This window comes from Bos javanicus, chromosome 14 (assembly GCF_032452875.1).
Source record: "Bos javanicus breed banteng chromosome 14, ARS-OSU_banteng_1.0, whole genome shotgun sequence".
Taxonomy (NCBI): domain Eukaryota; kingdom Metazoa; phylum Chordata; class Mammalia; order Artiodactyla; family Bovidae; genus Bos; species Bos javanicus.
Genome location: NC_083881.1, coordinates 35,596,509 through 35,623,821, shown reverse-complemented (window position 1 = coordinate 35,623,821; position 27,313 = coordinate 35,596,509). Strand labels below are relative to the sequence as shown.

Below are 27,313 nucleotides of genomic sequence, written 5' to 3'. Positions count from 1 at the left end.
GTGGGGAAACAGTGGAAACAGTGTCAGACTTTATTTTTTGGGCTCCAAAATCACTGCAGATGGTGACTGCAGCCATGAAATTAAAAGACACTTACTCCTTGGAAGGAAAGTTATGACCAACCTAGACAGCATATTAAAAAGTAGAGATATTACTTTGCCAACAAAGGTCCGTCTAGTCAAGGTTATGGTTTTTCCAGTGGTCATGTATGGATGTGAGATTTGGACTGTGAAGAAAGCTGAGCACCGAAGAATTGATGCTTTGAACTGTGGTGCTGGAGAAGACTCTTGCGAGTCCCTTGGACTGCAAGGAGGTCCAACCAGTCCATCCTAAAGGAGACCAATCCTGGGTGTTCATTGGAAGGACTGATGCTGAGGCTGAAACTCCAGTACTTTGGCCACCTCATGGGAAGAGTTGACTCATTGGAAAAGACCCTGATGCTGGGAGGGATAGGGGGCAGGAGAAGAAGGGGACAACAGAGGATGAGATGGCTGGATGGCATCACCGACTCAATGGACATGAGTCTGGGTAAACACTGGGCGTTGGTGATGGACAGGGAGGCCTGGCGTGCTGCGATTCATGGGGTCGCAAAGAGTCAGCACGACTGAGTGACTGAACTGAACTGACTGATGTACAGGATCATGTCATCTGCAAACAGTGATAGTTTTACTTCTTTTCCAATCTGGATTCCTTTTATTTCATTTTCTCCTCTGATTGCTGTGGCCAAAACTTCCAAAATTATGTTGAATAGTAGTGGTGAGAGTGGGCACCCTTGTCTTGTTCCTGACTTTAGGGGAAATCCTTTCAATTTTTCACCATTGAGGATAATGTTTGCTGTGGGTTTATCATATATGGCTTTTATTATGTTGATATATGTTCCTTCTATGCCTGCTTTCTGGAGGGTTTTTATCATAAATGGATGTTGAATTTTGTCAAAGGCTTTCTCTGCATCTATTGAGATAATCATATGGTTTTTATCTTTCAATTTGTTAATGTGGTGTATCACATTGATTGATTTGCGGATATTGAAGAATCCTTGCATCCCTGGGATAAAGCCCACTTAGTCATGGTGTATGATCTTTTTAATGTGTTGTTGGATTCTGATTGCTAGAATTTTGTTAAGGATTTTTGCATCTATGTTGATCAGTGATATTGGCCTGTAGTTTTCTTTTTTTGTGGCATCGTCTGGTTTTGGTATTAGGGTGATGGTGGCCTCATAGAATGAGTTTGGCAGTTTACCTTCCTCTGCAATTTTCTGGAAGAGTTTGAGTAGGATAGGTGTTAGCTCTTCTCTAAATTTTTGGTAGAATTCATCTGTGAAGTCATCTGGTTCTGGGCTTTTGAATGTTGGAAGATTTTTGATTGCAGTTTCAATTTCCATGCTTGTGATGGATCTGTTAAGATTTTCTATTTCTTCCTGGTTCAGTTTTGGAAAGTTGTACTTTTCTAAGAATTTGTCCATTTCTTCCAAGTTGTCCATTTTATTGGCATATAGTTGCTGATAGTAGTCTCTTATGATCCTTCATATTTCTGTGTTGTCTGTTGTGATCTCTCCATTTTCATTTCTAATTCTGTTGATTTGATTCTTCTCCCTTTTTTTCTTGATGAGTATGGGTAATGGTTTGCCTTATTTATTTATCTTTTCAAAGAACCAGCTTTTAGTTTTGTTGATTTTTGCTATAGTCTCCTTTGTTTCTCTTTCATTTATTTCTGCCCTATATTTATGATTTATTTCCTTCTACTAATCCTGGGGTTCTTCATTTCTTCTTTTTCTAGTTGCTTTAGGTGTAAAGTTAGGTTATTTATTTTATTTTTCTCTTGTTTCTGGAGGTAAGCTTGTATTGCTATGAAACTTCCCCTTAGCACTGTTTTTACTGAATCCCATAGGTTTTGGGTTGTCATGTTTTCATTTTCATTTGTTTCTATGCATATTTTGATTTCTTTTTTATTTCTTATGTGATTTGTTGGTTATTCAGAAGCGTGTTGTTTAGCCTCCATATGTTTGTATTTTTAATAGTTTTTTTTCCCTGTAGTTGACATCTAATCTTACTGCATTGTGATCAGAAAACATGCTTGAAATGATTTCAATTTTTTTTTTAATTTACCAAGGCTAGATTTATGTCCCAGGATGTGATCTAACCTGGAGAATGTTCCGTATGCACTTGAGAAAAAGGTGAAATTCATTGTGTTGGGGTGAAATGTCCTATAGATATCAATTAGGTCTAACTATTACATTGCATCATTTAAAATTTGTGTTTCCTTGCTAATTTTCTGTTTGGTTGATCTATCCACAGATGTTAGTAGGGTATTAAAGTCTCCCACTATTATTGTGTTACTGACAGCCTTCAGAATGGAAGAAAGTAATAGCAAATGAAGCAACTGACAAAGAATTAATCTCTAAAATATATAAGCAGCTCATGCAGCTCAATTCCAGAAAAATAAATGACCCAATCAAAAAATGGACCAAAGAACTAAACAGACATTTCTCCAAAGAAGACATACAGATGGCTAACAAACACAGGAAAAGATGTTCAACATCACTCATTATTAGAGAAATGCAAATCAAAACCACAGTGAGGTACCATCTCATGCCAGTCAGAATGGCTGCTATCAAAAAGTCTACAAACAACAAATGCTGGAGAGGGTGTGGAGAAAAGGGAATCCTCTTACAGTGTTGGTGGAAATGCAAGCTAGTACAGCCACTATGGAGAATAGTATGGAGATTCCTTTAAAAACTGAATATAGAACTGCCACATGACCCAGCAATCCCACTGCTGGGCAAACACACCAAGGAAACCAGAACTGAAAGAGACACATGTACTCCAATGTTCATCGCAGCATTGTTTACAGTAGCTAGGACATGGAACCAATCTAGATGTCCATTGGCAGATGAATGGATAAAGAAAGCTGTGGTACATATACACAATGGAATATTACTCAGCTGTTAAAAAAAAACACATTTGAGTCAGTTCTAATGAGGTGGATGAAACTGGAGCCTATTATACAAAGTGAAGTAAGTCAGAAAGAAAAACACCAATACAGTATATTAACATATATATATATGGAATTTAGAAAGATGGTAATGATGACCCTATGTAAGATAGCAAAAGAAACACAGACATAAAGAACAGACTTTTGGATTCTGTGGGAGAAGGTGAGGATGGGGTGATTTGAGAAAATAGCATTGAACCATGTATATTACCATATGTGAAATAGATTGCCAGTCCAGGTTCGATGTATGAGACAGGGCACTCAGGGCCGGTGCACTGGGACAACCCTGAGGGATGGGATGGAGAGGGAGGTGGGAGATGGGTTGAGGATGGGGGACACACATACACCCATGGCTGATTCATGTCAGTGTATGGCAAAAACCACTACAATATTGTAATTAGCCTCCAATTAAAATAAATAAATAAATTTACCAAAAAAAAAAAAGAGTCAGACATGACTGAAGTGACTTAGCATGCACACTCCTGTTTGAAGGACTTCCTAGATGGGGCTAGCGGTAAAGAACCTGCCTGCCAGTAGACATAAATGACATGGGTTCAATCCCTGGATCAGGAAGATCCCCTAGAGGAAATGGCAAACCACCCTAGTATTCTTGCATGGAGAATCCCCATGGACAGAGGAGCCTGGCAGTTATAGTCCACAGGGTTGCAAAGAGTTGGACATGGCTGAAGCAACTTGGAACACAACACACACATACACTTCTGTTTGAGAACACACTCCCAAACTCCCCTACTTGTCTCTGGCTGCCCAGGGGCACCACCCAAGTCCTACCCTCCCTGGTGAGCGTTCTGTTCTCTAGACCTAATCTTTCTGAAGACTAGAAAACTGACATCAACTAATTGAGCCAGTCACCCACCTGCCCTTGGCCCCTTCTCCCTACAAAACGAGGGGACTGTTAAATATCCTCTAATGTACCTTACGGAGAAAGCAATGGTACCCCACTCCAGTACTCTTGCCTGGAAAATCCCATGGACGCAGGAGCCTGGTAGGCTGCAGCCCATGGGGTCGCTAAGAGTCAGACACGACAGAGCGACTTCACTTTCAGTTTTCACTTTCATGCATTGGAGAAGGAAATGGCAACCCACTCCAGTGTTCTTGCCTGGAGAATCCCAGGGACGGGGGAGCCTGGTGGGCTGCCGTCTATGGGGTCGAATTGAGTTGGACACGACCGAAGAGACTTAGCAGCAGCAGCAGCAATGTACCTTAATAAACAAGTTCCTCAGACTTTTCACTTATAGGCAAATCCTATAAAGGCAAACCCTGATCCCTCTGTATGCCTCACCACCGTGACTGCGCGACAGGAGGGGACTCTTGCCCTCCTTCACAAATCCACAAACTTCCAGTCACTTCCTCCCTCTAGAGTGATGAAGTCAACACTCCCCCCCCTTACTTGTTCTTCTCCTCAGGAAGGAGGAGTGCTCATCTGTTTGAGGAGCCTGTTTCCCTGCTTGAGGAGATGGCAGGTCACTACTCATTGGTGGCAGGATGTCTAGCTCTCTTTGACCACGTGGGCTCGGGCAGTAGAAGCCCCCTCCTCCTCTGGGGTGAGCCAGCGCTTCCTACCTCTGAGCACTGACCACTGTGGGAGGACCCGCACCACCATTGTGTGTGTGGACTGCTTGCCATTCTGTGTCCCAGCTCCTCTCATCCTCCAGAAGCATCCTTGAATTGGCAGTGAGTGGACTGGACTGCTGCCCAGTCAATTCGGCTCTCTTGGCCAATACAAAGGTTTTTATTTGAGGTGGGAGGCAGGGGACACAATTTTAGCCTCAGGTCTAAGCCACATTCTCCAATTCCAATTTCCCGAGCCCCAAATTTTGTTTGCTACAGCTCTAACAGGATGGCACTCTGAAGCCCTATTTGGCTGGTTCTTCTCTCTCGAGGTGAGAACCTGGCAGGGAGGAGAGGTAATCTTGAGCTCTTATCTGCCTCTAACAGTCATTTCCAAACTACTTTCACACACATTCTTATCATTTCATTCTCAAAACTACCTCATAAGGCCGCCAGGCAGGGGTTATTTGTTTTAATTTCCAGCCAAGAAAATGGAGATTTAGAAAACTCAAGTGACTCATCCATGGTCTAGTTAGTTAGTGGTGGATGGGGACTAAGTTCATTCATCAGACAATGAGACTAGACTCTCCAAACCAGAGGCAAATGAACTTGCTGCTGCTGCTAAGTCACTTCAGTCGTGTCCAACTCTGTGCAACCCCATAGACGGCAGCCCACCAGGCTCCCCCATCCCTGGGATTCTCCAGGAAAGAACACTGGAGTGGGTTGCCATTTCTTTCTTCAATGCATGAAAGTGAAAAGTGAAACTGAAGTCACTTAGTCGTGTCCGACTCTTAGCGACCCCATGGACTGCAGCCCACCAGGGTCCTCCATCTATGGGATTTTCCAGGCAAGAGTACTGGAGTGGGGTGTCACTGCCTTCTCCGAATGAACATTGTACAGCTTCAGAATTCTACACCAACTTTCTACCAGGAGAATAATTCACCCAGCAGTTACTACCTGTCCCTTGAACTGCTCTGGCAAGGAACTGTTACACACCCTTAAAAGTTCTAATCTTTACAGAGCATACAGGGTGTAAGTGAAAAAAATATCATGCAAACACCAATGCATCATAACGTCAGGGGCATGATTTAATTTCTAAGCTGATGGGACGGGGGACCATGCAAATCACACAAAAAAACACATTGCAGATGTTTTATCTACGTAGATCTGAGTGAATATTATGGAACTGGATGCCCTGATGAAGTTGCATTACTGGGTTGCTTCTGTTGTTTTGAAGGACCGTATTGGTCAGGATATTGGATACCACTAGAGATAATGCGAGCCTTAAAGCCTGTCAAATCGAGGCAGGCTGTGCACCTGCATCCAGCCGTCCACCGCCACAGCCGTCCTGGCAGCTGCCAGCGTTCCCACCCTCCCCCACAGGACTGGGAGTACCCAGCCCCGGGCAGACCTTGCAAGCTTATGTACAAAGAGGAAACAAGGTGACACGCAGAAAACTGGAAAATCTTGGCAATCTCATCACTTCTGAGGCTAAACCAGCAAATTCTGAACTCTACCCAGTAAATTCATGAAATATTTTTGAATATGATACCAGGCACGTACTGGATGTAGAGGTGGAAACTTTCAAGAGGAGAATTGCCCCCACGATCCCCAAATCTCTAATTAGGATCTAAGTGTATCTCTGGATGTTGAGCAGGACCAGAAAAAACAGATGACCGTGCCCTAGTATGCCTTGTCTCAGGAAGTGGTATGAGCTTAAAAAATTATTTGCACTTAACATTCCTTGATTTTATAGGCAGTTTTCCTGTTTCACTTCGTGTGTATGATGTGTTTGTGTGTCTGTGAGAAAGCAGAGGGAGCACTGAATATTTTGTGTGGCATATAGATCACTTTGTTCTGTGTTTCTGGATAAAGCAAGAGAAGTAACGAAGTCAATTTCATAGTTTACACCCAAGATATGGAAGGAATAGGAAAATTCTGGAATTCTGGGAGAATGAGAGCAACAAACTTAATCATATGCCTAGTCCATAGTAAGTTCTCACCATCTCCTTGCTGAGGGAGTGAACTTATTTACCTGGGTTCATTACAGAATTTACTGACTGAATATATGCTAAAATGACTACTGTTGCTTATTAGCAACAGGCAACTTGTGCTTATATGTGCAAGTATTATTAAGGAGATAAGAAAAAAAGAAAGAAACTAAACACCTATTGTTTCTTTTTATTCACCTCGGAACAGTCTTACAAAAGTACTACATAATATTAACTTGTTGTCATCAATGATACAAATAGTTAAGGGCACCCATTCTTTTAAGTAGCTTTCCTTCTTGAATGTGCAGGGAAAGTTTTTACAACACAGCAGTTCTTACATCAGACTCTCTCAGTGGAATGATTCAGTCCTCACCCTGGGAAGTCTAATCACAGGAAAGCTATTATGGAAGATGGAGAGGCAAAAACACAAATGCACAGGAGTGTGGTTTACAGGAACGATGTGGTAGACCAGCAATGTGAAAACAGTCTTGCTGAATACAAGCTGCTCCTTGATTCCTCTGATTCTTGCACCAAGAGAAGTTCAAGAAAAGACTGAAAGCAAATTCCTCAACATATGTGAGACCTCTTAACATTCTCCTTCCTACACATGAACAGGATAACTGGCACTTCATGTACTGCCTTTCTAATTGGATCTCAAGATATATATAATCTATTGATACATCACAATTCAGTGGGCCAGGGAAATGATGTCAGCAAAAATGGCAGATCAAGGAACTACAGAAATTCTCTCTTCATTTTCTCCATTAAAGCAACTAGAAAACTCACAAACAATTGTCAGGTTAAGTATTTTAAGAATTCTAGAAATTGATCAAAAGATCCCAGAAATCTGGGTAGTGGTTTTTCAAGGCAAACTGCTTAATCTTAGTAAGAACAATGTGCTTCGAGGCATTTTCATTTGCCCTGTGCTCACTGCTCCTCTCTAGCTCCACAGTAGCCTTGAAAACTGACAGCTCACAATCACAGTAAAACTCAGCTGACTTGGATACATATACACTACCATATGTAAAATAGTCAGTGGGAATTTGCTGTATGCCTCAGGGAACTCAAATCGGGCTTCTGTGACAACCTAGAGGAGTGGGATGGTGTGGGAGGTGGGAGATTCAAGAAGGGGATATATATATACCTATGGCTGATTCATTGAGTCAACTCTTCGCATGAGGTGGCCAAAGTACTGGAGTTTCAGCTTTAGCATCATTCCCTCCAAAGAAATCCCAGGGCTGATCTCCTTCAGAGTGGACTGGTTGGATCTCCTTGCAGTCCAAGAGACTCTCAAGAGTCTTCTCCAACACCATAGTTCAAAGCATCAATTCTTCGGCGCTCAGCCTTCTTCACAGTCCAACTCTCACATCCATACATGACCACAGGAAAAACCATAGCCTTGACTAGATGAACCTTTGTTGGCAAAGTAATGTCTCTGCTTTTGAATATGCTATCTAGGTTGGTCATAACTTTCCTTCCAAGGTGTAAGCGTCTTTTAATTTCATGGTTGCAGTCACCATCTGTAGTGATTTTGGAGCCCAGAAAAATAAAGTCTGATGCTGTTTCCACTGTTTCCCCATCTATTTCCCATGAAGTGATGGGACCGGATGCCATGATCTTCGTTTTCTGAATGTTGAGCTTTAAGCCAACTTTTTCACTCTCCACTTTCACTTTCATCAAGAGGCTTTTGAGTTCCTCTTCACTTTCTGCCATAAGGGTGGTGTCATCTGCATATCTGAGGTTATTGATATTTCTCCAGGCAATCTTGATTCCAGCTTGTGTTTCTTCCAGTCCAGCGTTTCTCATGATGTACTCTGCATATAAGTTAAATAAACAGGGTGACTACGATTCATGGGGTCGCAAAGAGTCGGACACGACTGAGGGACTGATCTGATCTGATCTGATGGCTGATTCATATGGATATATGGCAAAAAAACAACACAATATTGTAAAACAATTATCCTTCAGTTAAAAATAAATAATTAAAAAAAAAATCAGCAGACTGGCAGCTGCTGGAGGGAGAAGAATGAGGTGGGGCTCTGTTAACTTTCATTCCAAGAGAACTGTCGTTATCTGACCTGTTAGTTCCCTAGAAGACCCCACTTGAAGTGATGCCTTTATTTGACCTCACTCAGCTCAACCAGTGCAAAAAGTCTCTCCTCCAGGTGCATTCTTCAAAAATTACAGGCAGCTGCTCAACTCTGAAGCTGCCTAAGGTGGTGAATAAAGCTTGGGGAAAATAATAGGCTAACCAAAAATGTTAAAAGGAAAAGCTTGGGAAGGAGAATCTTTGTGGGCTTTGAAAAGCTCTGCCATGCTTCTGGGAATTAAGAAAGCCACAAACACAAGTAGCTCTGTGCACATTCCCAGAGCCGTGTACATGCTTAAGAAAGACCTGAATTTAGGGCCTAAATTCTGGATGATCTGGAGGTTCTGTGCAAATAGGAAGAGAAGGTTAAGGCAGAACCTGTCTGATTAAGGGCTGAAGGTTTGAAGCTGTACTTCAAAACACACAGAGAGCCCCTCAGCAAAGACGGGGAAATGTTTTGGTTCTAGGTATGTAAGGAAATCCCTATCTAATCAGCAGACCACTATGATAATCAAGTGGAAACCAAGTAGAAACACAAAAAAGAATGCCGGCTTCATGGGATTGCTGCAGAAAAGTTACTAAACAAACAAAACCAAAAATAAACAATAGAAAACCCTGGGGAGGAAGAAACTCTGATTTCCAGAATTGCCACATTACATTAAATGTCTGATTATCTTAAAAAAATCACGAGGCATGCAAAGAAACAATAAAGCATGGTCCATACATGGAAGGATATTTGTATTAGGGTTCTCCAGAGAAACAAAACCCAACAGGATACATACAACAGAAGATTTATTATAGGAATTGGCTCACAGGATTATGGAAGCTGAGAAGTCCCACACTTGCCCTGTACAAGCTGGAGAACCAGGAAACTAGGTAGTGTAATTCAGTCTGTCTCAAGGTCCAAGCTTCCCTCGTGGCTCAGATGGTAAAAGCATCTGTTTGCAATGCGGGAGACCTGGGTTTGATCCCTGGGTGGGGAAGATCCTCTGGAGAAGGAAATGGCAACCCACTCCAGTACTCTTGCCTGGAAAATTCCATGGATGGAGGAGCCTGGTGGGCTACAGTCCATGGGGTAGCAAAGAGTCGGACACGACTGAGCGACTTCACTTTCACTTTCACTTTCAAGGTCCAAGAACCAGGATGGCTGATGTCCAAGGGCAAGGAGAAGATGGATATCTCAACTCAAGAAGAAAGAGTGAACTTACCCTTCCTCCACCTTTTTGTTCTAATCAGACCCTTCAAAGGATTGGATAATGTCCATCTACATTAGTGAGGACCATCACATTTAGGTAGTCTACTGATTTAAGTATCAGTCTCTTCTGGAGAGACCCAAACGGATGCATCCAGAAACACTGTTCTCCCAGCTATCTAGGAGATAGCTTAGCCCAAGCTGACATGTAAAATTATTCACCACCCCTGTAAATGCCTATACTAACAAAAAAAAGACTTCAAATCAATAACCTAAACTTCCGCATTTAGGAAACCAGAAGAAGAAAGAGTAAAGTAAACCAAATGCAAGCAGAAGGAAGAAAACAATGCTTACTGTGGAAATATAAAATATGAAAATAAAGAATAATCAACAAAACCAAAAGTTGGCTCTTTGAAAAGATCAGTGAAATCAAAACTTTAGTTAGACTGACTGAAAAGAAGAGACTGGACTCAAGTGACTAAAATCAAGAATTAAAGACAGGACACTATTACTGACTTTACAAAAATTAATGGGCTTCCCGGGTGGTGCAGTCGTAAAGAATCTGCCTGCCAAGACAGGAGATGCAAGAGATGTGGGTTCAATTCCTGGGTCAGGAAGATCCCCTGGAGGAGGAACTGGCAACTCACTCCAGTATTCTTGCCTGGAGAATCCCATGGACAGAGGAGCCTGGCGGGCTACAGTTCATGAGGTCGCAAAGAGTTGGTCAGACACAGCTGTGCACAAGTGTGCGTGTGCACACACACACACACACACATACAGTTACAAAAATAAAAAGGATTATAAGGAAATACTAAAAACGACTGTAAGCCATCAAATTAGATAACCTAAATTATATGTACACAAAGACACAAACTACAAAAACAGATTCAAGAAGAAATAAAATTTCTGAATAGACATGTGACAAGAGATTAAATTAGTAATCACAAAATTACCCACAAAAAAAGCCTGTAAATTCTTCTCAACATTTAAAGAACATTCACACACTCTTTCAAAAAGCAGAAGTGGAGGGAACACTTCCTAACTTGTTCTGTGATGCCAGTATTACCCTGATACCAAGAACATAAAGATGTACCAAGAAAACAAAATCTGTATTTCACTGATATAGACACAGATATCCTGTTACAAGACAAATATCTTGTCTCTTGAGAAACCAAGAGTTGGACCATAAGGAAGGCTTAGTGCCAAAGAATTGATGCTTCTGAATTGTGGTGCTGAGGAAGACTCTTGAGAGCCCCTTGGACTTTAAGGAGATAAAACCAGTCAATCCTAAAGGAAATCAACCCTGGATATTCACTGGAAGGGCTGATGCTAAAGCTGAAGCTCCAATACTTTGGCCACCTGAGGCTAGGAGCCAACTCATAGGAAAAAGACTCTGATGCAGGGAAAGACTGAAGGCAAAAGGAGAAGGGGGCAGCAGAGGATAAGATGGTTAGACAGCATCACCAACTCAACAGACATGAATCTGAGCAAAGTCCGGAAGACAGTGAAGGACAAGGAAGACTGGCATGCTGCAGTCTATGGGGTCATGAAGAGTCAGACAAGACTAGTGACTGAACAACAGCAACAAATAAAATACTAGCAAACCAAACCCAGCATTATATAAAAAGGAATTACATGTGATGATCAATTAGGATTTAATCCAGGAATGTAAAGTTGGTAGTTCAACATCCAAAAGCCAATTATTTCACCATATCAATTGAATAAATACAAAAAAGTCACTCACATGATTATCTCAATAGATGCATAAAAAGCGTTTTGCAAAATCCAATCCCCTTCATGGTAAAATATAGATGCCCATCAGCAGATGAATGGATAAAGAAAGCTGTGGTACATATACACAATGGAGTATTACTCAGCCATTAAAAAGAATACATTTGAATCAGTTCTAATGAGATGGATGAAACTGGAATCTATTATACAGAGTGAAGTAAGCCAGAAAAAAAACACCAATACAGTATACTAACGCATATATATGGAATTTAGAAAGATGGAAACAATAACCCTGTGTACGAGACAGCAAAAGAGACACCGATGTATAGATCAGTCTTATGGACTCTGTGGGAGAGGGAGAGGGTGGGGAGATTTGGGAAAATAGCATTGAAACATGTATAATATCATGTATGAAACGAGTCGCCAGTCCAGGTTCGATGCACGGTACTGGATGCTTGGGGCTGGTGCACTGGGATGACCCAGAGGGAGGGGAGGGGAGGGAGGAGGGTGGAGGGTTCAGGATGGGGAACGCGGGTATACCTGTGGCGGATTCATTTCGATATTTGGCAAAACTAATATAATATTGTAAAGTTTAAAAATAAAATAAAATTTAAAAAAAAATTTGGGGATAGAATGATACATCCTCAATATGAAAAATGCATCTATAAAAAATCCACAACAAAGATCATACTTCTTGATGAAAGAATGAATGCTTTTCCCCTAAGATCAAGAATAAGAGAAGGATTTACACTGTTACTTCTTGTTTTCAACATTTTAACAAGGACAATTAGACCAAAAAGAAAATGCAAGAAAGCAAGAGAGAGGGAACGATGCAGGAAGGTGGGATGAGGGGGTAGAAGAAGAAAGAAAGAGGCATCCAAATTGGAAAGAAACAAGTAAAACTATCTCTACTTGAAGATGACAAACTTACATACAGAAAATCCTCAGCAATCTACTATAAAAGCACTGAAACTAATAAAAGAGTACAGGAAGGTTGCAGGGTACAAGAATAATGTGCGAAAATAGATTGTATTTATACACACTAGTAATGAACAGTCCAAAATGGAAATTAAGAAAACAATTCCATTTATTGTATACAATGGAATATTATTCAGACATAAAAAGGAATGAAACTGGGTCATTTGTAGAGATGTGCGTGGACCTAGAGACTGTCAAACAGCATGAAGTGAGTCAGAAAGAGAAAAACAAATATTGGAAAATAACACATATACATGGAATCTAGAAAAACGATATAGATGACCTTATCTGCAAGGCAGAAATACAGACACAAAGGTAGGAAACAAATGCATGGATAACAAGAGGGAAAGGAGTTGGGTAGGAGGAACGAGGAGACTAGGACTGACCCAGATACAGTGCGCTCCTGACAGGATCTATAGAACAGACAAGTGATGGGACCACATGCATGGTACAGGGAGCTTTACTTAAGCTCTGTGGTGACCTGAATTGGAAGGAAGTCCAAAAAGGAAGGGGATATATGTCTATGTATGGCTGATTCATTTTTCTCTGCAGTAGAAGCCAGCACAATATTTTAAAGCAACTACACTCCAAGAAAAAGTAATTAATAAAAAAATAAAATAAAAATATTTAGGACTAAATTTAACAAATGAAGTATAAAAGCTATACTCTGAAAACTACAAAGCACTGTTGAAAGATAGTAACAAATATCTAAACGAATGAATATCCTATGTTAATGGGTCAGAAGCTTTAAAACGAAGATGGCAATACTCTTCCCCAGTTAGTCTACAGGCTCAACGCCATTCCTATCAAAATTCCAGCTGGCTGTTTGAAAAGCCGACAGACTGATCATAAAATTCAGGTGGAAATTCAAGGGAGGCAGAATAACCAGAACAATCTTGAAAAACATCCCCAATTTCAAAACTTACTAGAAAGATAGCCTTGTGTGCTGCAGTCCATGGGGTCGCAGAGTCAGACATGACTGAGCAACTGATTAGAAAGATGCAGTAATCAAGACTTTACGGTACTGGAATAAAAGTAGACATATAGATTAGTGGACAGAATTGAGGGTCCATAAATATTGCCTTATTTGGTAAGAAATATTATTCTCATATTCCTCAATTCATTTTGGTCAAGGAGACCTTGACCAAATCTAAGTAGGAAAGAACAATCTTTTCAACAAATGGTGCTGGGAAAAGTAGATATTCACAGGCAAAAAAAAAGAAAAGAATTTGGATCTCTACCTCATACCATACACAAAAAGTAACTACAAATCAACCACAGAGACAGATATAAACGCTGAAACTATAAAACTCTTATAAGAAAACAGAGGTAAATCTCTGTGACCATAGATTATACAGTGGTTTCTTAGACCTGACACCCAAAGCCTAAGCAATCAAAGAAAAAAAATAGACTTTGTCAAAATAAAAATTCTGTGCTTTAAAGGATACTACCAAATGAAAAGACAAACCCACAGGATGGAAGAACATATTTGCAAATCATATTATTTGATTAGGTTCTAGTAATCCTAATCTTTATTATAAATAAAGAATAGTTACAATTCAACCACAAAAAGACAAATAATCCAATTTAAAAATGGACAAATGGACATTTCTTCACAAAAGATATACAGATGGCCAACAAGCACATAAAAAGATGTTGAACATCGTTCGTCATCAGGAAAATGCAAATCAAAACCAAAATGACACATCACTTTACACTCACTGGAATGACTATAATCAGAAAAAAGCACAATAAAGAGTGTTGGTGAGGATGCAAAGAAATTGGAACCTTTCTACTTTGCTTCTGGAAATGTAAAATGGTACAGCCACTTTGGAAAACAACCTAATTCTCAAAAAGTTAAACAAAGTTACCATACAACCAGGCATTTCCACCGCTAGATGTATACCCAAGAGGCTTGGAAACATGTTCACACAAACCTTGTACACAAATATTCATAGCATCATTATTCATAATAGCCAAAAAGTGGATACAACCCAAATGCCATCAATTGATGATTGGATAAACAAAATTTGGTATATATACACAATGGAATATTATCCATCCGTGTAAAATGAAGAACTAATATATGTTAAAATACGGATCAACCTTGAAACATATTATACTTAGTGAAATAAACTAAGATGGAAAGGTCTATAGTTTACTATACAGATGGCTTATAGATGTAATTAGATGATTCCATTTATGTAATAATGTCCAGAATAGACAAATACACAGAGACTGAGAGATTAGCGGTTTCCGGGAGTTGTGGAAGGGAAGTTTCCAGGAGGTGAAGAGTGACTGCTAAATGTTGCGGGGTTTCAGTTTGGGATGATAAAAATGTTTGGGAAATACATAATGGAAATGATTGCACAATGTTGTGAATATACTAAAAACCACTGAACTACATATTTGGAAAGGGTGAATTTTTATGGTACGAGATTTATATTTCTATTAGAGAAAGAGACTCAGTCGTTACATCCAACCAAACAATGTAAAGAAAACTTTGTAATTAAATTCACCATCTTTCAACCAAGTAGCATAATACTATTAAAAAAAAAAAAAAAACATGAAAAGTCAGTGCATTGATACTTACAGTTACCTGGGGCAGTTTCCTTCCTGGCTAGATTCATTTTTCCACGACTTCTAAAATAAGGACTAAATTTCAAAGACTATGAGATTCACCATCCCTTTATAACACTCCCAATTTAGGAGTGCCTGATAGTACACATTATCTTGCTTACTAAATTCTTTAAGATTCAACAGTTTTTGGTTAAGAACATTATCTGCAGGGTAGGCCAGCAGACTAGACACAGAAGGAAGAGATGAAGTCCAAGTCTGAAGGCGGTCTCCTGGCAGAATCTCCTCTTCTTCTTCTAGGGAGGTCAGTCTTTTTCTATTAAGACAGTCAACTGATGAGATAAGGCCCACTCACATGATAGAGGATGATCTGTTTCACTTAGAGTCTATCTGTTTCAAAGTGAAGCTCATCCAAAAGAGAGAGAGGAATACCTTCACAAAAACATCTAGAACAACATTTGACCAAGTAACTGGGAACTGTGGCCTAGCCAAACTGACACACGAAATTAACCATCATGGGCATGAAATGGTAAATGCAGAGCTAGACTCCTAATCTAGAAGTCTGAGTTCACCTTCAACTATTTCTCAGCAAGGGACTTTGCCTCTCTTAACCTCAATATCTTTAATATAAAATGTAGAGGAATACTAGTGAGAAAATAAGGGCATTTGGGGACCAATCCGACCCACCCTACCTTTTTCCCCCATTAAACTATCTATCACATGCCAGTGAGTACCCTCTAACTAATATCAAGACATCAGGAGGCCTATCATTTTTGCTGTGTTCTAAACTGCTGTGGGATATGTTGAAAAAAAATCTGCTAATACCTCCAGGTAGCCTAAATTTCGAAGAATAGTTTACATGTATGTAGGCATATGTGCATGTATTTATGTATTCTGGTTGCAAGGCCAAGGCACAACTACAAAAATATAAGAAACAGATATTCAATTAAAAACTCAATAATAGATAAATGATAATTGAATATATGGTTCTTCCACATTGAATTCTGTGTCAGTGACACCCTCAAAGCTTGTGCAACATAGTGGTACTGTGTCTCTGCAAATCCTTTCCTCTCCACTAACCCCCCCAAAAAAAAAAAAAAATACACTTTCATTTTTGCCTCCCTCCTGTGCACCACGGGACCCCAACTATAGAAGCTTCATCTAAATCCCTAACAGTGTCTCCCCTAAACTCCATATTCCTAACTTGGCTCTCTACCTCATCAAAACATAATGAACCCATTTGCGGCTTATTCTTGCAGTTTCTTGTTACCAGAGATGTAAACCGGGCATCTTATTATCAAGATTCAACTATTTCTAATAACCACTATATATCAACCAATATGCTAGAAAACTTCATATTTATTAATGAGAATAAATGCTCAAACTCACCAGGTCCCTTTTTTCTTTTATTTTAGGTGGGCTCTTTTAAAAATCTTTATTGACTTTGTTACAATATTGCTTCTGCTTTATGTTTGGGGGGTGGGGGGAGCAGTTGGCCCCAAGGCACAGTGGGATCCTAGCTCTGACCAGAGATCGAACCCCACAGCCCCTGCTTTGGAAGGAAGTCTCAACCACAGGACCACCAGGAAAGTCCCTCATCAGGGCCCTTAACACTCTTTGAAACACTTGGTCTTACACCTACTCAGTCCTTTATTCTATTCTCCAAAAGGTTACTCCTCACATTCCCCACCTCTGTTAACCTCAATACCTCATTCCTACTCACAGGGGCTAACCTCTTAACTTCCTATGAGAAACCATTCCTGATCTACAGTGGCATCCTACATTATTTAGTTTCAACTCATTTCAGGCAAAGAGGTGTATTTTATGCTCATCAAAGCTACCTTCCCATCTCCTTCCACCTCCTCTGGGGAACTCCTGTTTCTCATATTTTTAACATCTTTAATTTTTCCTCAAAACATAAGCATGCTTAAGCAATTCTAACCCTTAAAAGCAAACCAAAAAGAAACCAGTTTCCTACCAAGGAGTAATTTCAAAAACTTCCACTTAGGGCCAAAATTGAGTTCCAGTGATAAGACTCACCCTTCCATCTGGAGCAACCACAAAACAGGCAAAAGAGATGAAACAATGCTTCTCCAAACATTGGACAGGAGGCAGTAAAGGACAGTGGACCCTAAGAGATGGGAAACAAGGAAAGGCCTATAATCATTGCCGTTGCCCCAGATCTTGCCATCACAGATGTTTCCAAAGTGAGCAGCAGAAAGGGAGAACCCAGGCAGACCCCTGAGTGGAGAAGCCAGAGCCAAGACAGTGGGGAGAACGAGGCAGCTAGAATCCACCCAACAGAAGACCAGAGAGAAGGCAGGGGCCCAAAGGGTGAACTCCAGAGATCTGCAGGAGGTCCCCCTGGAGTTTTCAGTGGAGCAGCACAAGCACAGGAGGAAACTACCAGAGGTTGAAGGAACTCTCACCAAAAAAGATTAAAGGGAACAGAGTCAGGTAGGGATACAGGGCCAGGAATAACACATGCTCCAGCCAGACTGGAAAGCCTCCATTATGCACAGGGCTTCGGGCTGAGTGCTCAGAAGAGTCTTCCCTCAGTATGGGGAAGAATTAACTTAGAATGAGCACCGTTGATTCCTTCTACCGAGCCATCTGAATAGCAAGACTGAAAAGGATTACACTATTCCAAGTAACTGCATCCCAGAACGAATATTGATAGTATTTATAAGAATACATAGATATCCAGCACCAACAGGCAAAATTCACAATGTCTGCTGCCCTCCAAACAAAAGGCACCAAAGCATGCAAAGAAGCAGGAAAAAGCGACCCACAATTAAGAGAAAAAAAAAAAATGAAACTGATTCAGTCACAGAGCCAGTAGGCTAGCTGGGCTTGCTTTCTTTGTTTCCTTGGTGGTTGCACTCACTAAGGTGGACCTCATCCTAATTTAGGTAGTGACCCACACCAGTCCCCCTCCTCACAGGGGACAATGATGTTCCCCCTTTCTGCAAAGGAACTCAACTCCTGGATGCTCTTGCCTGGAGGATCTGCCAGGAGCTCCAACTGCACTCAACATTCAGTTTCTGTTCTACTCCTGGTCCACAGGGGTATTTTTCTTGCTTTTGAACCTGGCTGCGCCTTTCGAGTTTCCTATTTTTACACTTTAACTCATTGCCATGTGCTTGGAGCACAAGGGCAGCTTCAAAACGTGACTTTACCATACCACCTCAACTGGAAGTCCCCACCCATTATTTCCTGAAACCCCTCCCTTGCTTTCAAAACCAGTAATCTTGGTTTTCCTCTCACCTCTCTGATGATGGCCTTACTTTCTCTGAATCCCCTGCTCTGCTCACCCATTAAATGTGTGGGCCTTTCAGGGCTCCATTCTCCCCTTACACTATGATAAAGGTTTAATGTGAGGCTTTATAGATCTATGACCCTCTGAAATTTTATAAAAATTCTGAATTTTTTTCAATCAGGAAAAAAAATTCTTGATACTATTTAAAGCCAGATTTCATTTTTATAAGGAGAAATTTCATTGCTGGGATGTTTATAATAAACATAATTCTTCAATTATTTAGAATTAACACTCAGATTGTGGCAACTACATTATGAGTAAACTGACATATAAGCTACATTCAAAAACAGAAAATAGTTTCCATAAATCCATTCAGGTAATCAGAAATGTAATTGGATCTCTGTAAGTACTGATAGTGGGGCAGAGCACACAGGAGTAAATTGAGTTGGTTAAGTGAAGGGCAAATAATGGTTTGAGTATGTCTTCCAGTAATTACGGGTGAAGATTAGATCGGGTTCCTGTGTTTTTCAATGTTTTCAATGATCAAATACTTAGGTACTGTCTGTTACAGACAGGGGGAATACCCAGATGAACAAGGCACAGTCTCTGTCATCACTGAGTTGACAATTTAGTCTTTTTGTTTTCTTATTAATTTTAATTCTGCTACTCTCCTCTCTAAAGGAAGTTGCCTAAATGTGGCAATTTAAGAAGAAATAGGGACAGAGTGATGAAACAGGCATGAAGATTCCTTATCTACTTCTGTTTCCAACATCCTCAAGGAGTTCGTCTTTGAAACTTAAAGAGGGCAGCGTTTTCCCCCTGCTAACTGGCTCATTATCCTTGCTAATTGGGCAGAGCAGCACAAATAATCCAAAGGACAAAACATTCAGGAAAAGTGCGCACATTGCCCCAAACACCTCCCTTTTCTCTGATCCCTATGGGAGCTCATTTTAGAATTGGAGGTGAGAGGGACTTAGGGCCAGGGAGACAAAGTTTGTATGTAAATAAGCCAGGCTCCCTTTTACAGAAGACTTTAAGGGACTGGTTGACAAAGTGCACAGGATCCCTGCTCTCTGACACCACGAAGTATCTATTACAGGACAACTTCCTCTGGCGCCAGGCGGCATTTAGTTTTCACTTGATGTTCAATAGGGGATGAGACGCTGAGGGGAAGGGGGTAGAGGGTAGAGGGCTGCTAACATGAGGGTGACACGGAGCAGGGCTCACAATTGAGAGAAGGGGGTAGGACAAAGATGAGTCCCTAGGAAAGAAAATGAAGACAGCAATGTAATAACTGACCTTGTACAATGTTCTGCACTTTCCAGGGAAGCTTACACATGGGTTTGCAGTTCTCCTCACGGCCACCTGGTTGGTGGGCTATACACAGAGAAAGAGCTCCAAGGCAGCCAGCAAGTGTCCCAAGGCCACTGAGGTGATAGGCAGAGATCTCCTAATGTCCACAGCAGAGGGGCCTCTTTCCAGTACATGCCACATGGCAGGATGTCATCTTCTTTTAGGTTAACTCCACAGTTAAATCCAAGGCTTGGGGCAACATACCAGAGACCTTCTACGTTTCAAGGGATGTTTTGGAAATGTAGCATTGTCACAGTTTCAAAGTATTGCCAATAAAAATCAACAGTAAAAGAAAAACTTCTTAGAGACTCAGCTTCTAAGAATGGAAGGCTGTCACAAAGAGTTTTTAAAAAATAAGACTTCTGTCAGACCCATGAATCACAGCGCAGACCAACTTGTGCCTCAGGATCCTCCAAATAAGTGAAGTCCAGGGATTCTGCAGACAAACCTCCAGGGGCCAAGCCATCACCATGTGTTTCCTCCTGAGAGCTGGGCTGGCTGCTTAACTCTGCTAATGGAGAATTCAAAGTCCTTTGCAGGAATTTGTTGTTGTTGTTCAGTAGCCAAGTCCTGTCCTACTCTCAGCGACCCCATGGACTGTAGCCTACCAGGCTCCTCTGTCCATGGGATTATCCAGGCAAAAATACTGGAGTGGGTTGCCATTCTCTCCTCCAGAGGACACCTTCTCAACCCAGGGATGGAACCTGCCTCTCCTGCTTGGCAGGCAGGTTCTTTACAGCCAAGCCATCTGGAAAGTCCATCTGTAGGAGGCCCGCAGCTTTCTAGTCCTAACCTGGAGTTTGTAGAAATCTTGGTTAGTGCCCACACGTATAGCTTTTTAAAAAATCTATTTCAAAGTCACCTGCATTTTAGTTATCAAGACAAATTACTGAGGACTTTTTTTTTTCTTCTGTCCTAAATGGCAGAGAAAATCAGGTCTCTGGGTCTGATCACATTCCCTATTTCCTTTTTCATTCTTAACTCCAGTTTTTCCACCTTCAGACTCCGAAAACCTGACCTGCCCAGGCCCAGCCTCTCTAAAGGGCTAAGGTCTCACGGAACTCCACAGAGGCAAAAATCTAGCAGCAAATCTTGGATAAATAACTGGCGGAGGACCGATTGCCTTCGGAACAACAGAAGACTCAACTCGCAGGCCCCACAGTTCCCACAGGCACCTGACCACGTGGCCGTCAGGGTCCAAGTGAGAAGCGTTCCTTTCCTTCCGGGTCAGGGAGCATGGGAACACGCTGGATGAGCCCAATCAGCTCCCCGGCTTCGCGAGACAAAGAAACATGGCAACACTATGCTCCCCACGTGACTGTCCCGCCCCACCGTGTAACCGTATACCACATGACCTGTGCTCCACGTGACTTGCACACTGCCAGACCCTGAGCCTCCCACGCGTGGACGTCGTACTTTGTATCCAGGGATGTTCTGAAAAGACCAAGGAACTGGGCATCCGGAGCCCTGGCATCCGCTGTCTGTGGGGTGACCCAAACTACCTGCGGAACGGATGCCTCCATGTAACTTTTCCCCGTGAGAAGCGCTGCGGAAATTCAAACCCACCAGAAGCCCAAAACCACCGGAAGCGTTTCTCCCCGTGTTCTGGGGTTGGACCTATTAGATGGGGTAGGGTACACGTAGAGGGTGCAGGCGAGATGACAGGAGTTAGTGAGAGCAGACGTGCTTCCCGCATTATGGTGCTTTTTCCCACGAGAATGTGCCTTCCGAGTGGGCGGGAGTCGGGCTCACCAACACCTGCCACAGCAAACACTAGACACTCAATGCACAATTGCATCGTTAATCCCTGAATTATCCAAGAGAAATATAATGCGAGCCACATCTGTAAATCCCAATGTCTAGTAGCCACATTATAAAAATACAAAGCCATGGAAAATTATTTTTAATAATATACTTCCTTTAACCCAATATATCAAAACATTATCATTGTTTGACATATAGTTTTTAAAATATTAGATATTTTACATCTTTTCTTCACATTGTCTTCAATCTCCAGTGTGTATTTTACAATACTGGACATGACTAGCCACATTCCAAGTGCTCAGTTGCCTCATGTGGCTGGTGACATCAATAATATTAGCCAGTGTTAATCTAGACTCTTATTTTTCTAGATCAAAGAAACAGGCAATTTGTTCAGCCAACAGGACAACCCAGAACATCAAGAGTATCTGGGGAGACACCACCAGGAAAATCATATGGGAAATGCATTCCCATTTCTTAAGCACCTACTTTGTACATGCTTTGACTTGGTGTCCAAGAGTATAGACACAGTCCCTACTCTCCCTAAACTCTCAACTATTTGATCTGCACAGCCTCAAACTTCTTCCTCCAGCACTTACTTTGGAGTAATGTGGCATTAAATGCCCTTGGTACCTACTTCGGGGGTGGAAAGGGTGGGTGTGTGGCATTAAATGGCCTTTCCTGTGGTCTGTGACCTCATTCTTTCTTTTTAGAAAACCAGAGTCTGCGAATTTTATATTTCAGCAAATTAAGCACTAAGTGTTACACTTAGTGTGTTGCTTCCCCACAATTTCATTTAACCCTTTCAGTAACTGATTTAGGAGTTTTATTTATATTTATTTATTTAGCAGTTTTCAAATAGGGCAAGGGAGACTGGGAGAATTGCTGTGGCTTTATGGGGAGAAAACGTGGGGAAAGAAAGTCTCTAATGTAGTCCCATCAGTTTCTCTCAGTGAGGTCTTTTCTGAGGCCTGGGGGAAATGTCAGGTAATAGGACCACGCACTTGAACCACAGAAGCCTGCAGTTAAAGAAAAGAAACCTCTGGTGCTGCCTGAAACCCAGAACAAGCCCTTGCTTACAAACCCTGGGTCAGTTCTGGACCCTGACACTTATTAGATGTGTGATGTTGGGCATCACACAATTCATAGTAATAAAAATAACTAGCATTGATTTTTTTTCTCATGCATCAGGCTGTGGCCCAGGCAATTACTCATAGACTCCCCCTTCCTCACAACAAGATAGATATTTCATATTATATATCAGTAATCTGGGCCTTGAAAAAAAAATTGCCAAAGGTCATACAGTTAATAAGCAGGAGAGCTGGGATTATTAATGTTTTAACCATTATTAAATGTATTTAATGTTTGATAATGTAACTTTAACCCACCTCCCACTGCATACTTAAAAAAACATCTTAAAAGAATTTCAAAATCATCAATATATACCATAGAAACCTGTATATTGGTGTTACAAATCTCAAAGGTTATTAGCATGGGCAAATAGGAATTGTTTTCAGTGTGCTTGTTTTTAAAATACAAAAGTAAAGGTTTCATTTTTTTATTTGCAGTGTATGGGGACTTGCTGAAACAATCAAAACAACTGGTTTTTCAAAACAGATATTATATTAGCACTGTTCAGCTTATGAGGTTTTTGTAATCACTGAGAGAGAAGGAAAAGTAAAAGCATTTTGAAAGTATAATATCAGATGTCATTACAAACCTGTTAAAGCAAACTGCAGTTATATACTAACATGCAGTGTATATGAAGATACATTTCTTAATCTTCATTAGGAGTCTGCGACTTGAAAAAAAAAGAATGAAAGAATAAAAATATAATTAGAAAGAAATGGAGGGAAAGGGAAAATGAAAATAAAATAATGGGAAAATAGAGGAAATGGCTATATGTCTTGAAAGAGATCAGAGGGAGTAAGGGAAAAAGAAGGATGGGAAGGAAGGAAGAAAAGAAAGTAGGAAGGAAGGGGGAAAAAAAACAGGAAAGAGCTAGTTTTAAAACAACAGCAACAACAACATGAATCGTTGGGGTCAGGCAGTTTCTTCAAGAAAAAGAAACTGGCCATGACCTGCTTGGCGTTGAGGCTGGGTACAGTTTTTGTGACTGTTTAGAGAAAATCTAGCGGTCTCCCTGCCATTAATCTTTTCCAAAGAAAGACTTTGTTCTGCACCTGTATAAACAATCCCGTTTTTTAAAACCTATATGCCTGCCTCTAATGTATGAGGCTCTGTATTTATACTGATAGCTTCAGGTCATCAATAGGCGGTGCAAAAAGCGGCCTGAGATCTTCCCTTTACATCTTTTTGCTCCCCTCTCCCTGCCACCCTCCCTTCTCTCTCCTCTCCCCAACCGCCCCTCCTTCCCCTCCTTCTCCCAGCACCTAGAGTCAAGTTCAAGTTCAAGCAGCGGTCCAGGAAAGATTTCTAGCTCTGTCAAGTACTCCTTTTCCCAGCACCGAGAGAACTGAGAGCGAGCGTTTTACTCAACTGACCTCAGAGGAGACCCTCCCCCAGCTCTCGCCACCCCCCCGCCACCCCCACCCCCGCCACCACCACCCTCTCCCCAAAATGGCAAAATACATCGGGAGAAAACCTCTGCAAACGGGGCGAGCGGGAGGGGTTTGGCAAAACATCCCCACAGGGAGGCCTGGCCTGGGAGACGAAGGTGGAACGATGATGCCTGAGTGATGAAGTCAGCCCTGGCCAGCCACCTGTTGCGGCATTTCAGGCACCAAGCCCGGCGCATTTGTTCTGCTGGAGGAGTCGGCGGGGCGAGGCTGGCCTGCGCCTCTGCCCGCACCGTCCCGGGTCTACTGCCCATCTGTCTCCTTAAGCTTCTCTCAGCTTGGCTGTAGGCTTGTAGGGAAAGGACGGTAAATACCTAATTCGGGTGTGACTACTAAGTTTCCTCAGTGCAGAATGGCACGGCCAACCCAAACCCACTCACAGAATTTTAATTATTTTGATGTTGTTTCAGTTTTAATTACTCAAGGGGTGCACCGGCCGCCTAATCCAGTGCCTGACACTGCAGGCACTCAACAGCTGGCCATTGATGTCCACTCCCAAAATGAAGCACACAGTCCCAGACCACGTATTGCCAAGGCTCTCCCAGTTAGCAAACAAGGAGACCGCAGTTATGCCTTGTCTCCTTTGAGGGGCATACTTCTGGGTGCTGTTTTATCGTGGTTTCTTGTTTGTTTTACTTTGGATGGTTGTGCTGACTTTGCATGCTGAATCCAGGAGCGTGCTCTTCAACACACCATCGAAAATAGTCATCGATTCCCTAGACTGTAACTCAGAGCGCGGGCAGGACCCCTCTAGCTTACCGCACTCTGGTGTTGAAAACAGAATTAACGCGTGGAACTCCCCAGATAGCAGAAAACAGACGCAGAGCATCCTGTGCTGTGCGACAGAAATACCGAGGGGCCTGGGATTCTACACACGGATTTTGAGTCCATATTCTGCTTACCAGCCCGTCGATATGGGGTCCTTTACTTAACATCCATCTCTGCGGCTTAGCTTCAAGTTCTGCAAAGTGGAGATAATAATATTTAAGTCACAGATGTTGGAAAAGGAAAAGAACCACTGTAGATGAAAGTGCTTTGTAAATCAAACTGCGACGTTTAAGGAAAAGAGGGGAGGAAAATGAGAGGTAATTCGCCCATTGTTCGGTGTTGCTTGTTTAGCTTTTACGCTTTTGTCGGGCCGGGCTTGACTAGCAGTCATACATTATGAGTGATGAACTTGGAAAATACACTTCGGCTGACAAGAGGGAAAGGACGCAGAGGTCGAGATCCTGGGGTTTCCAAGTGTCCGGCGATCTTCGCCTCCGTTAAGATCAGTAGAGGGTGGAAGTGGGTACCTGGGTACGAACAAGGTCCCCTCCTTCACTCACCCAGGAGCACTCATCTCGCAGTGATGGGTCCCTCGAGCCCAGGGGTCCAGATCCCAGTTCAAGAGACTTCCCCTTCCCCGCCCCCACCGGCAGATTCTCGGCACTCTGAAAAGCGGTCCCCACCCATTCCACGCCCCCGCCCCACCTCTTGCCCCCCTTTCCCACCCCCTCTTCTTTGCCGGGGTGGTTTGTTCCGAGGAGTACAGAATAAATAGTCCGGTCAAAACGCGCGGTGCGCGGTAGTGAGCGCCGAGGCTGGGCCCAGGCGCCGACTTCTCGGTCACGCTCTCCCGGATCAGTCTCGGGGCTCCGCGGTTCACGACCCAGATCTCTCGTCGCCTGCGGAGTTCAGCCTGGCCCCCGCCTCCGTGAGGGAGCGGAAGGCGGAGGCCGCGAGACTGGCCTGGGGGAGGAAAGCTGGGGCGCGGGGGACGCAACGATGTCCACCGGCTCGGTGAGCGACCCCGAGGAGATGGAGCTGCAGGGACTGCAGCGAGGGTACCCGGTCCCCGTCTCCAAGAGGCCGTCCCTCCGCGGCGCCGAGCGCAGCTACGTGTCGCCCAGCGACAATTCGTCTGCGGAGGAGGATGACCCCGACGGCGAGGAGGAGCGCTGTGCACTGGGCGCGGCGGGCGGCGCGGGAGGCTGCAAGAGGAAGCGGCCTCGGGTGGCTGGGGGCGGCGGCAAGAAGCCCCTCCCGCCCAAGGGTTCGGCGGCCGAGTGCAAGCAGTCTCAGAGGAACGCGGCCAACGCCCGAGAGCGCGCCCGGATGCGCGTGCTGAGCAAAGCCTTCTCCAGACTCAAGACCAGCCTGCCCTGGGTGCCCCCCGATACCAAGCTTTCGAAGCTGGACACGCTCCGGCTGGCTTCCAGTTACATCGCGCACCTGCGGCAGCTGCTGCAGGAGGACCGCTACGAGAACGGCTACGTGCACCCGGTGAACCTGGTAAGCGCCGCGCGCGAGGCCCGCGCCGGGGCGGTCGAGTGATGCCCAGCGCGCTTCCCGGCGCCCGGCAGAGTCTGGCCGCTGGGAAGAACCCGAAGTGGGGCGGGGGGAGGTCTGGTAGGGGTGGTGAGGAGGCCAGTTTGTTCTCCCAAGTCACGGGAGGAGCCAGTCGTTTTCCTGGAAGAGAACCATCCACCCTTCTGTGTTTGCATCAGTCTGATCATTGTGCGTGACGCTTTTGCCGGTTGATGGTTACTATCACTATGGCTAATATCCTGCTTCCGGGGTAAATCTACGTTCCATCGGAGTCCACTGTCCCTTTGCAGATAGAACGAAAAGTCTCCCTTCCTATCTTTTTCCAGATAAGACTCTGACAGGTTCAAATCAACCAGCCCTACTTTCTGAAAGGAGGGAGGGAAGACCGAGACCTTTTTAAAAGCCTTTGGGTTTTTTCAATTCTTGAATAGCAGAGGTTTCCCCAAACGGGATTTGTCTGGAAAGTCCCTCTCCGACCTGCCAACTCTCCCGGCTTGAGAAAGATCATATCCCAGTTCCTTCTTGGAGTGAATGGCTGATGAGTGTGTGTGTGTGTGTGTGTGTGTGTGTGTGTGTGTGTGTGTGTGTTTGGGGGGAAGGGAACTAAGCCACAAAATCCCAAATTCATGCAAATTTCTCGGAATCACCGTGAGGACAGCAGGAACGGAAAACCGAAAACTCCCTTGGATTTGGGGACGAGGGAGAGGAGGGAGACAGTGTGAGAAGCCCCAAGAACGGGAAGAACGTTCCATTGGATTCTCCCAGACTCCCCCAGCCAGGACCGTGAACTGGACAGGTGGCGGGCGTTGGGGGGGTTAGGGGTGGGGGTGGGCAGTTCCCAGGTGTCGGCAGTGAGCCTGGCATCGCAGGGCGCAGACGGCTCTGCTGCCGAGGGTCTGGGCGACGACACTACACGAGGACCCAGATCAAGCCTC

The 27,313-nt window shown here is 43.2% G+C and overlaps 1 protein-coding gene and 1 long non-coding RNA gene across 2 annotated transcripts; one reads left to right on the top strand and one right to left on the bottom strand.

Annotated features, from left to right (window-relative positions):
* Positions 1-8,106: 8,106 nt before the first annotated feature.
* On the bottom strand, positions 8,107-24,022 carry LOC133260522 (uncharacterized). Its single transcript, XR_009740844.1, has 4 exons — positions 23,210-24,022; positions 19,675-21,230; positions 17,157-17,247; positions 8,107-8,363 (listed from the first exon to the last, which is right to left on the bottom strand). It is a non-coding gene; the product is annotated as an uncharacterized LOC133260522 (long non-coding RNA).
* Positions 24,023-25,551: 1,529 nt separating this feature from the next.
* MSC (musculin) lies at positions 25,552-27,025 on the top strand. The gene has a single exon (XM_061438974.1). It carries the CDS (start codon positions 25,836-25,838, stop codon positions 26,382-26,384), a length of 549 nt encoding a protein of 182 aa, XP_061294958.1. The 5' UTR covers positions 25,552-25,835; the 3' UTR covers positions 26,385-27,025.
* Positions 27,026-27,313: the final 288 nt, after the last annotated feature.

Bases quoted from the DNA above. Each gene is read 5' to 3' on its own strand.
- MSC (XM_061438974.1), top strand. From the start codon at position 25,836: ATGTCCACCGGCTCGGTGAGCGACCCCGAGGAGATGGAGCTGCAGGGA.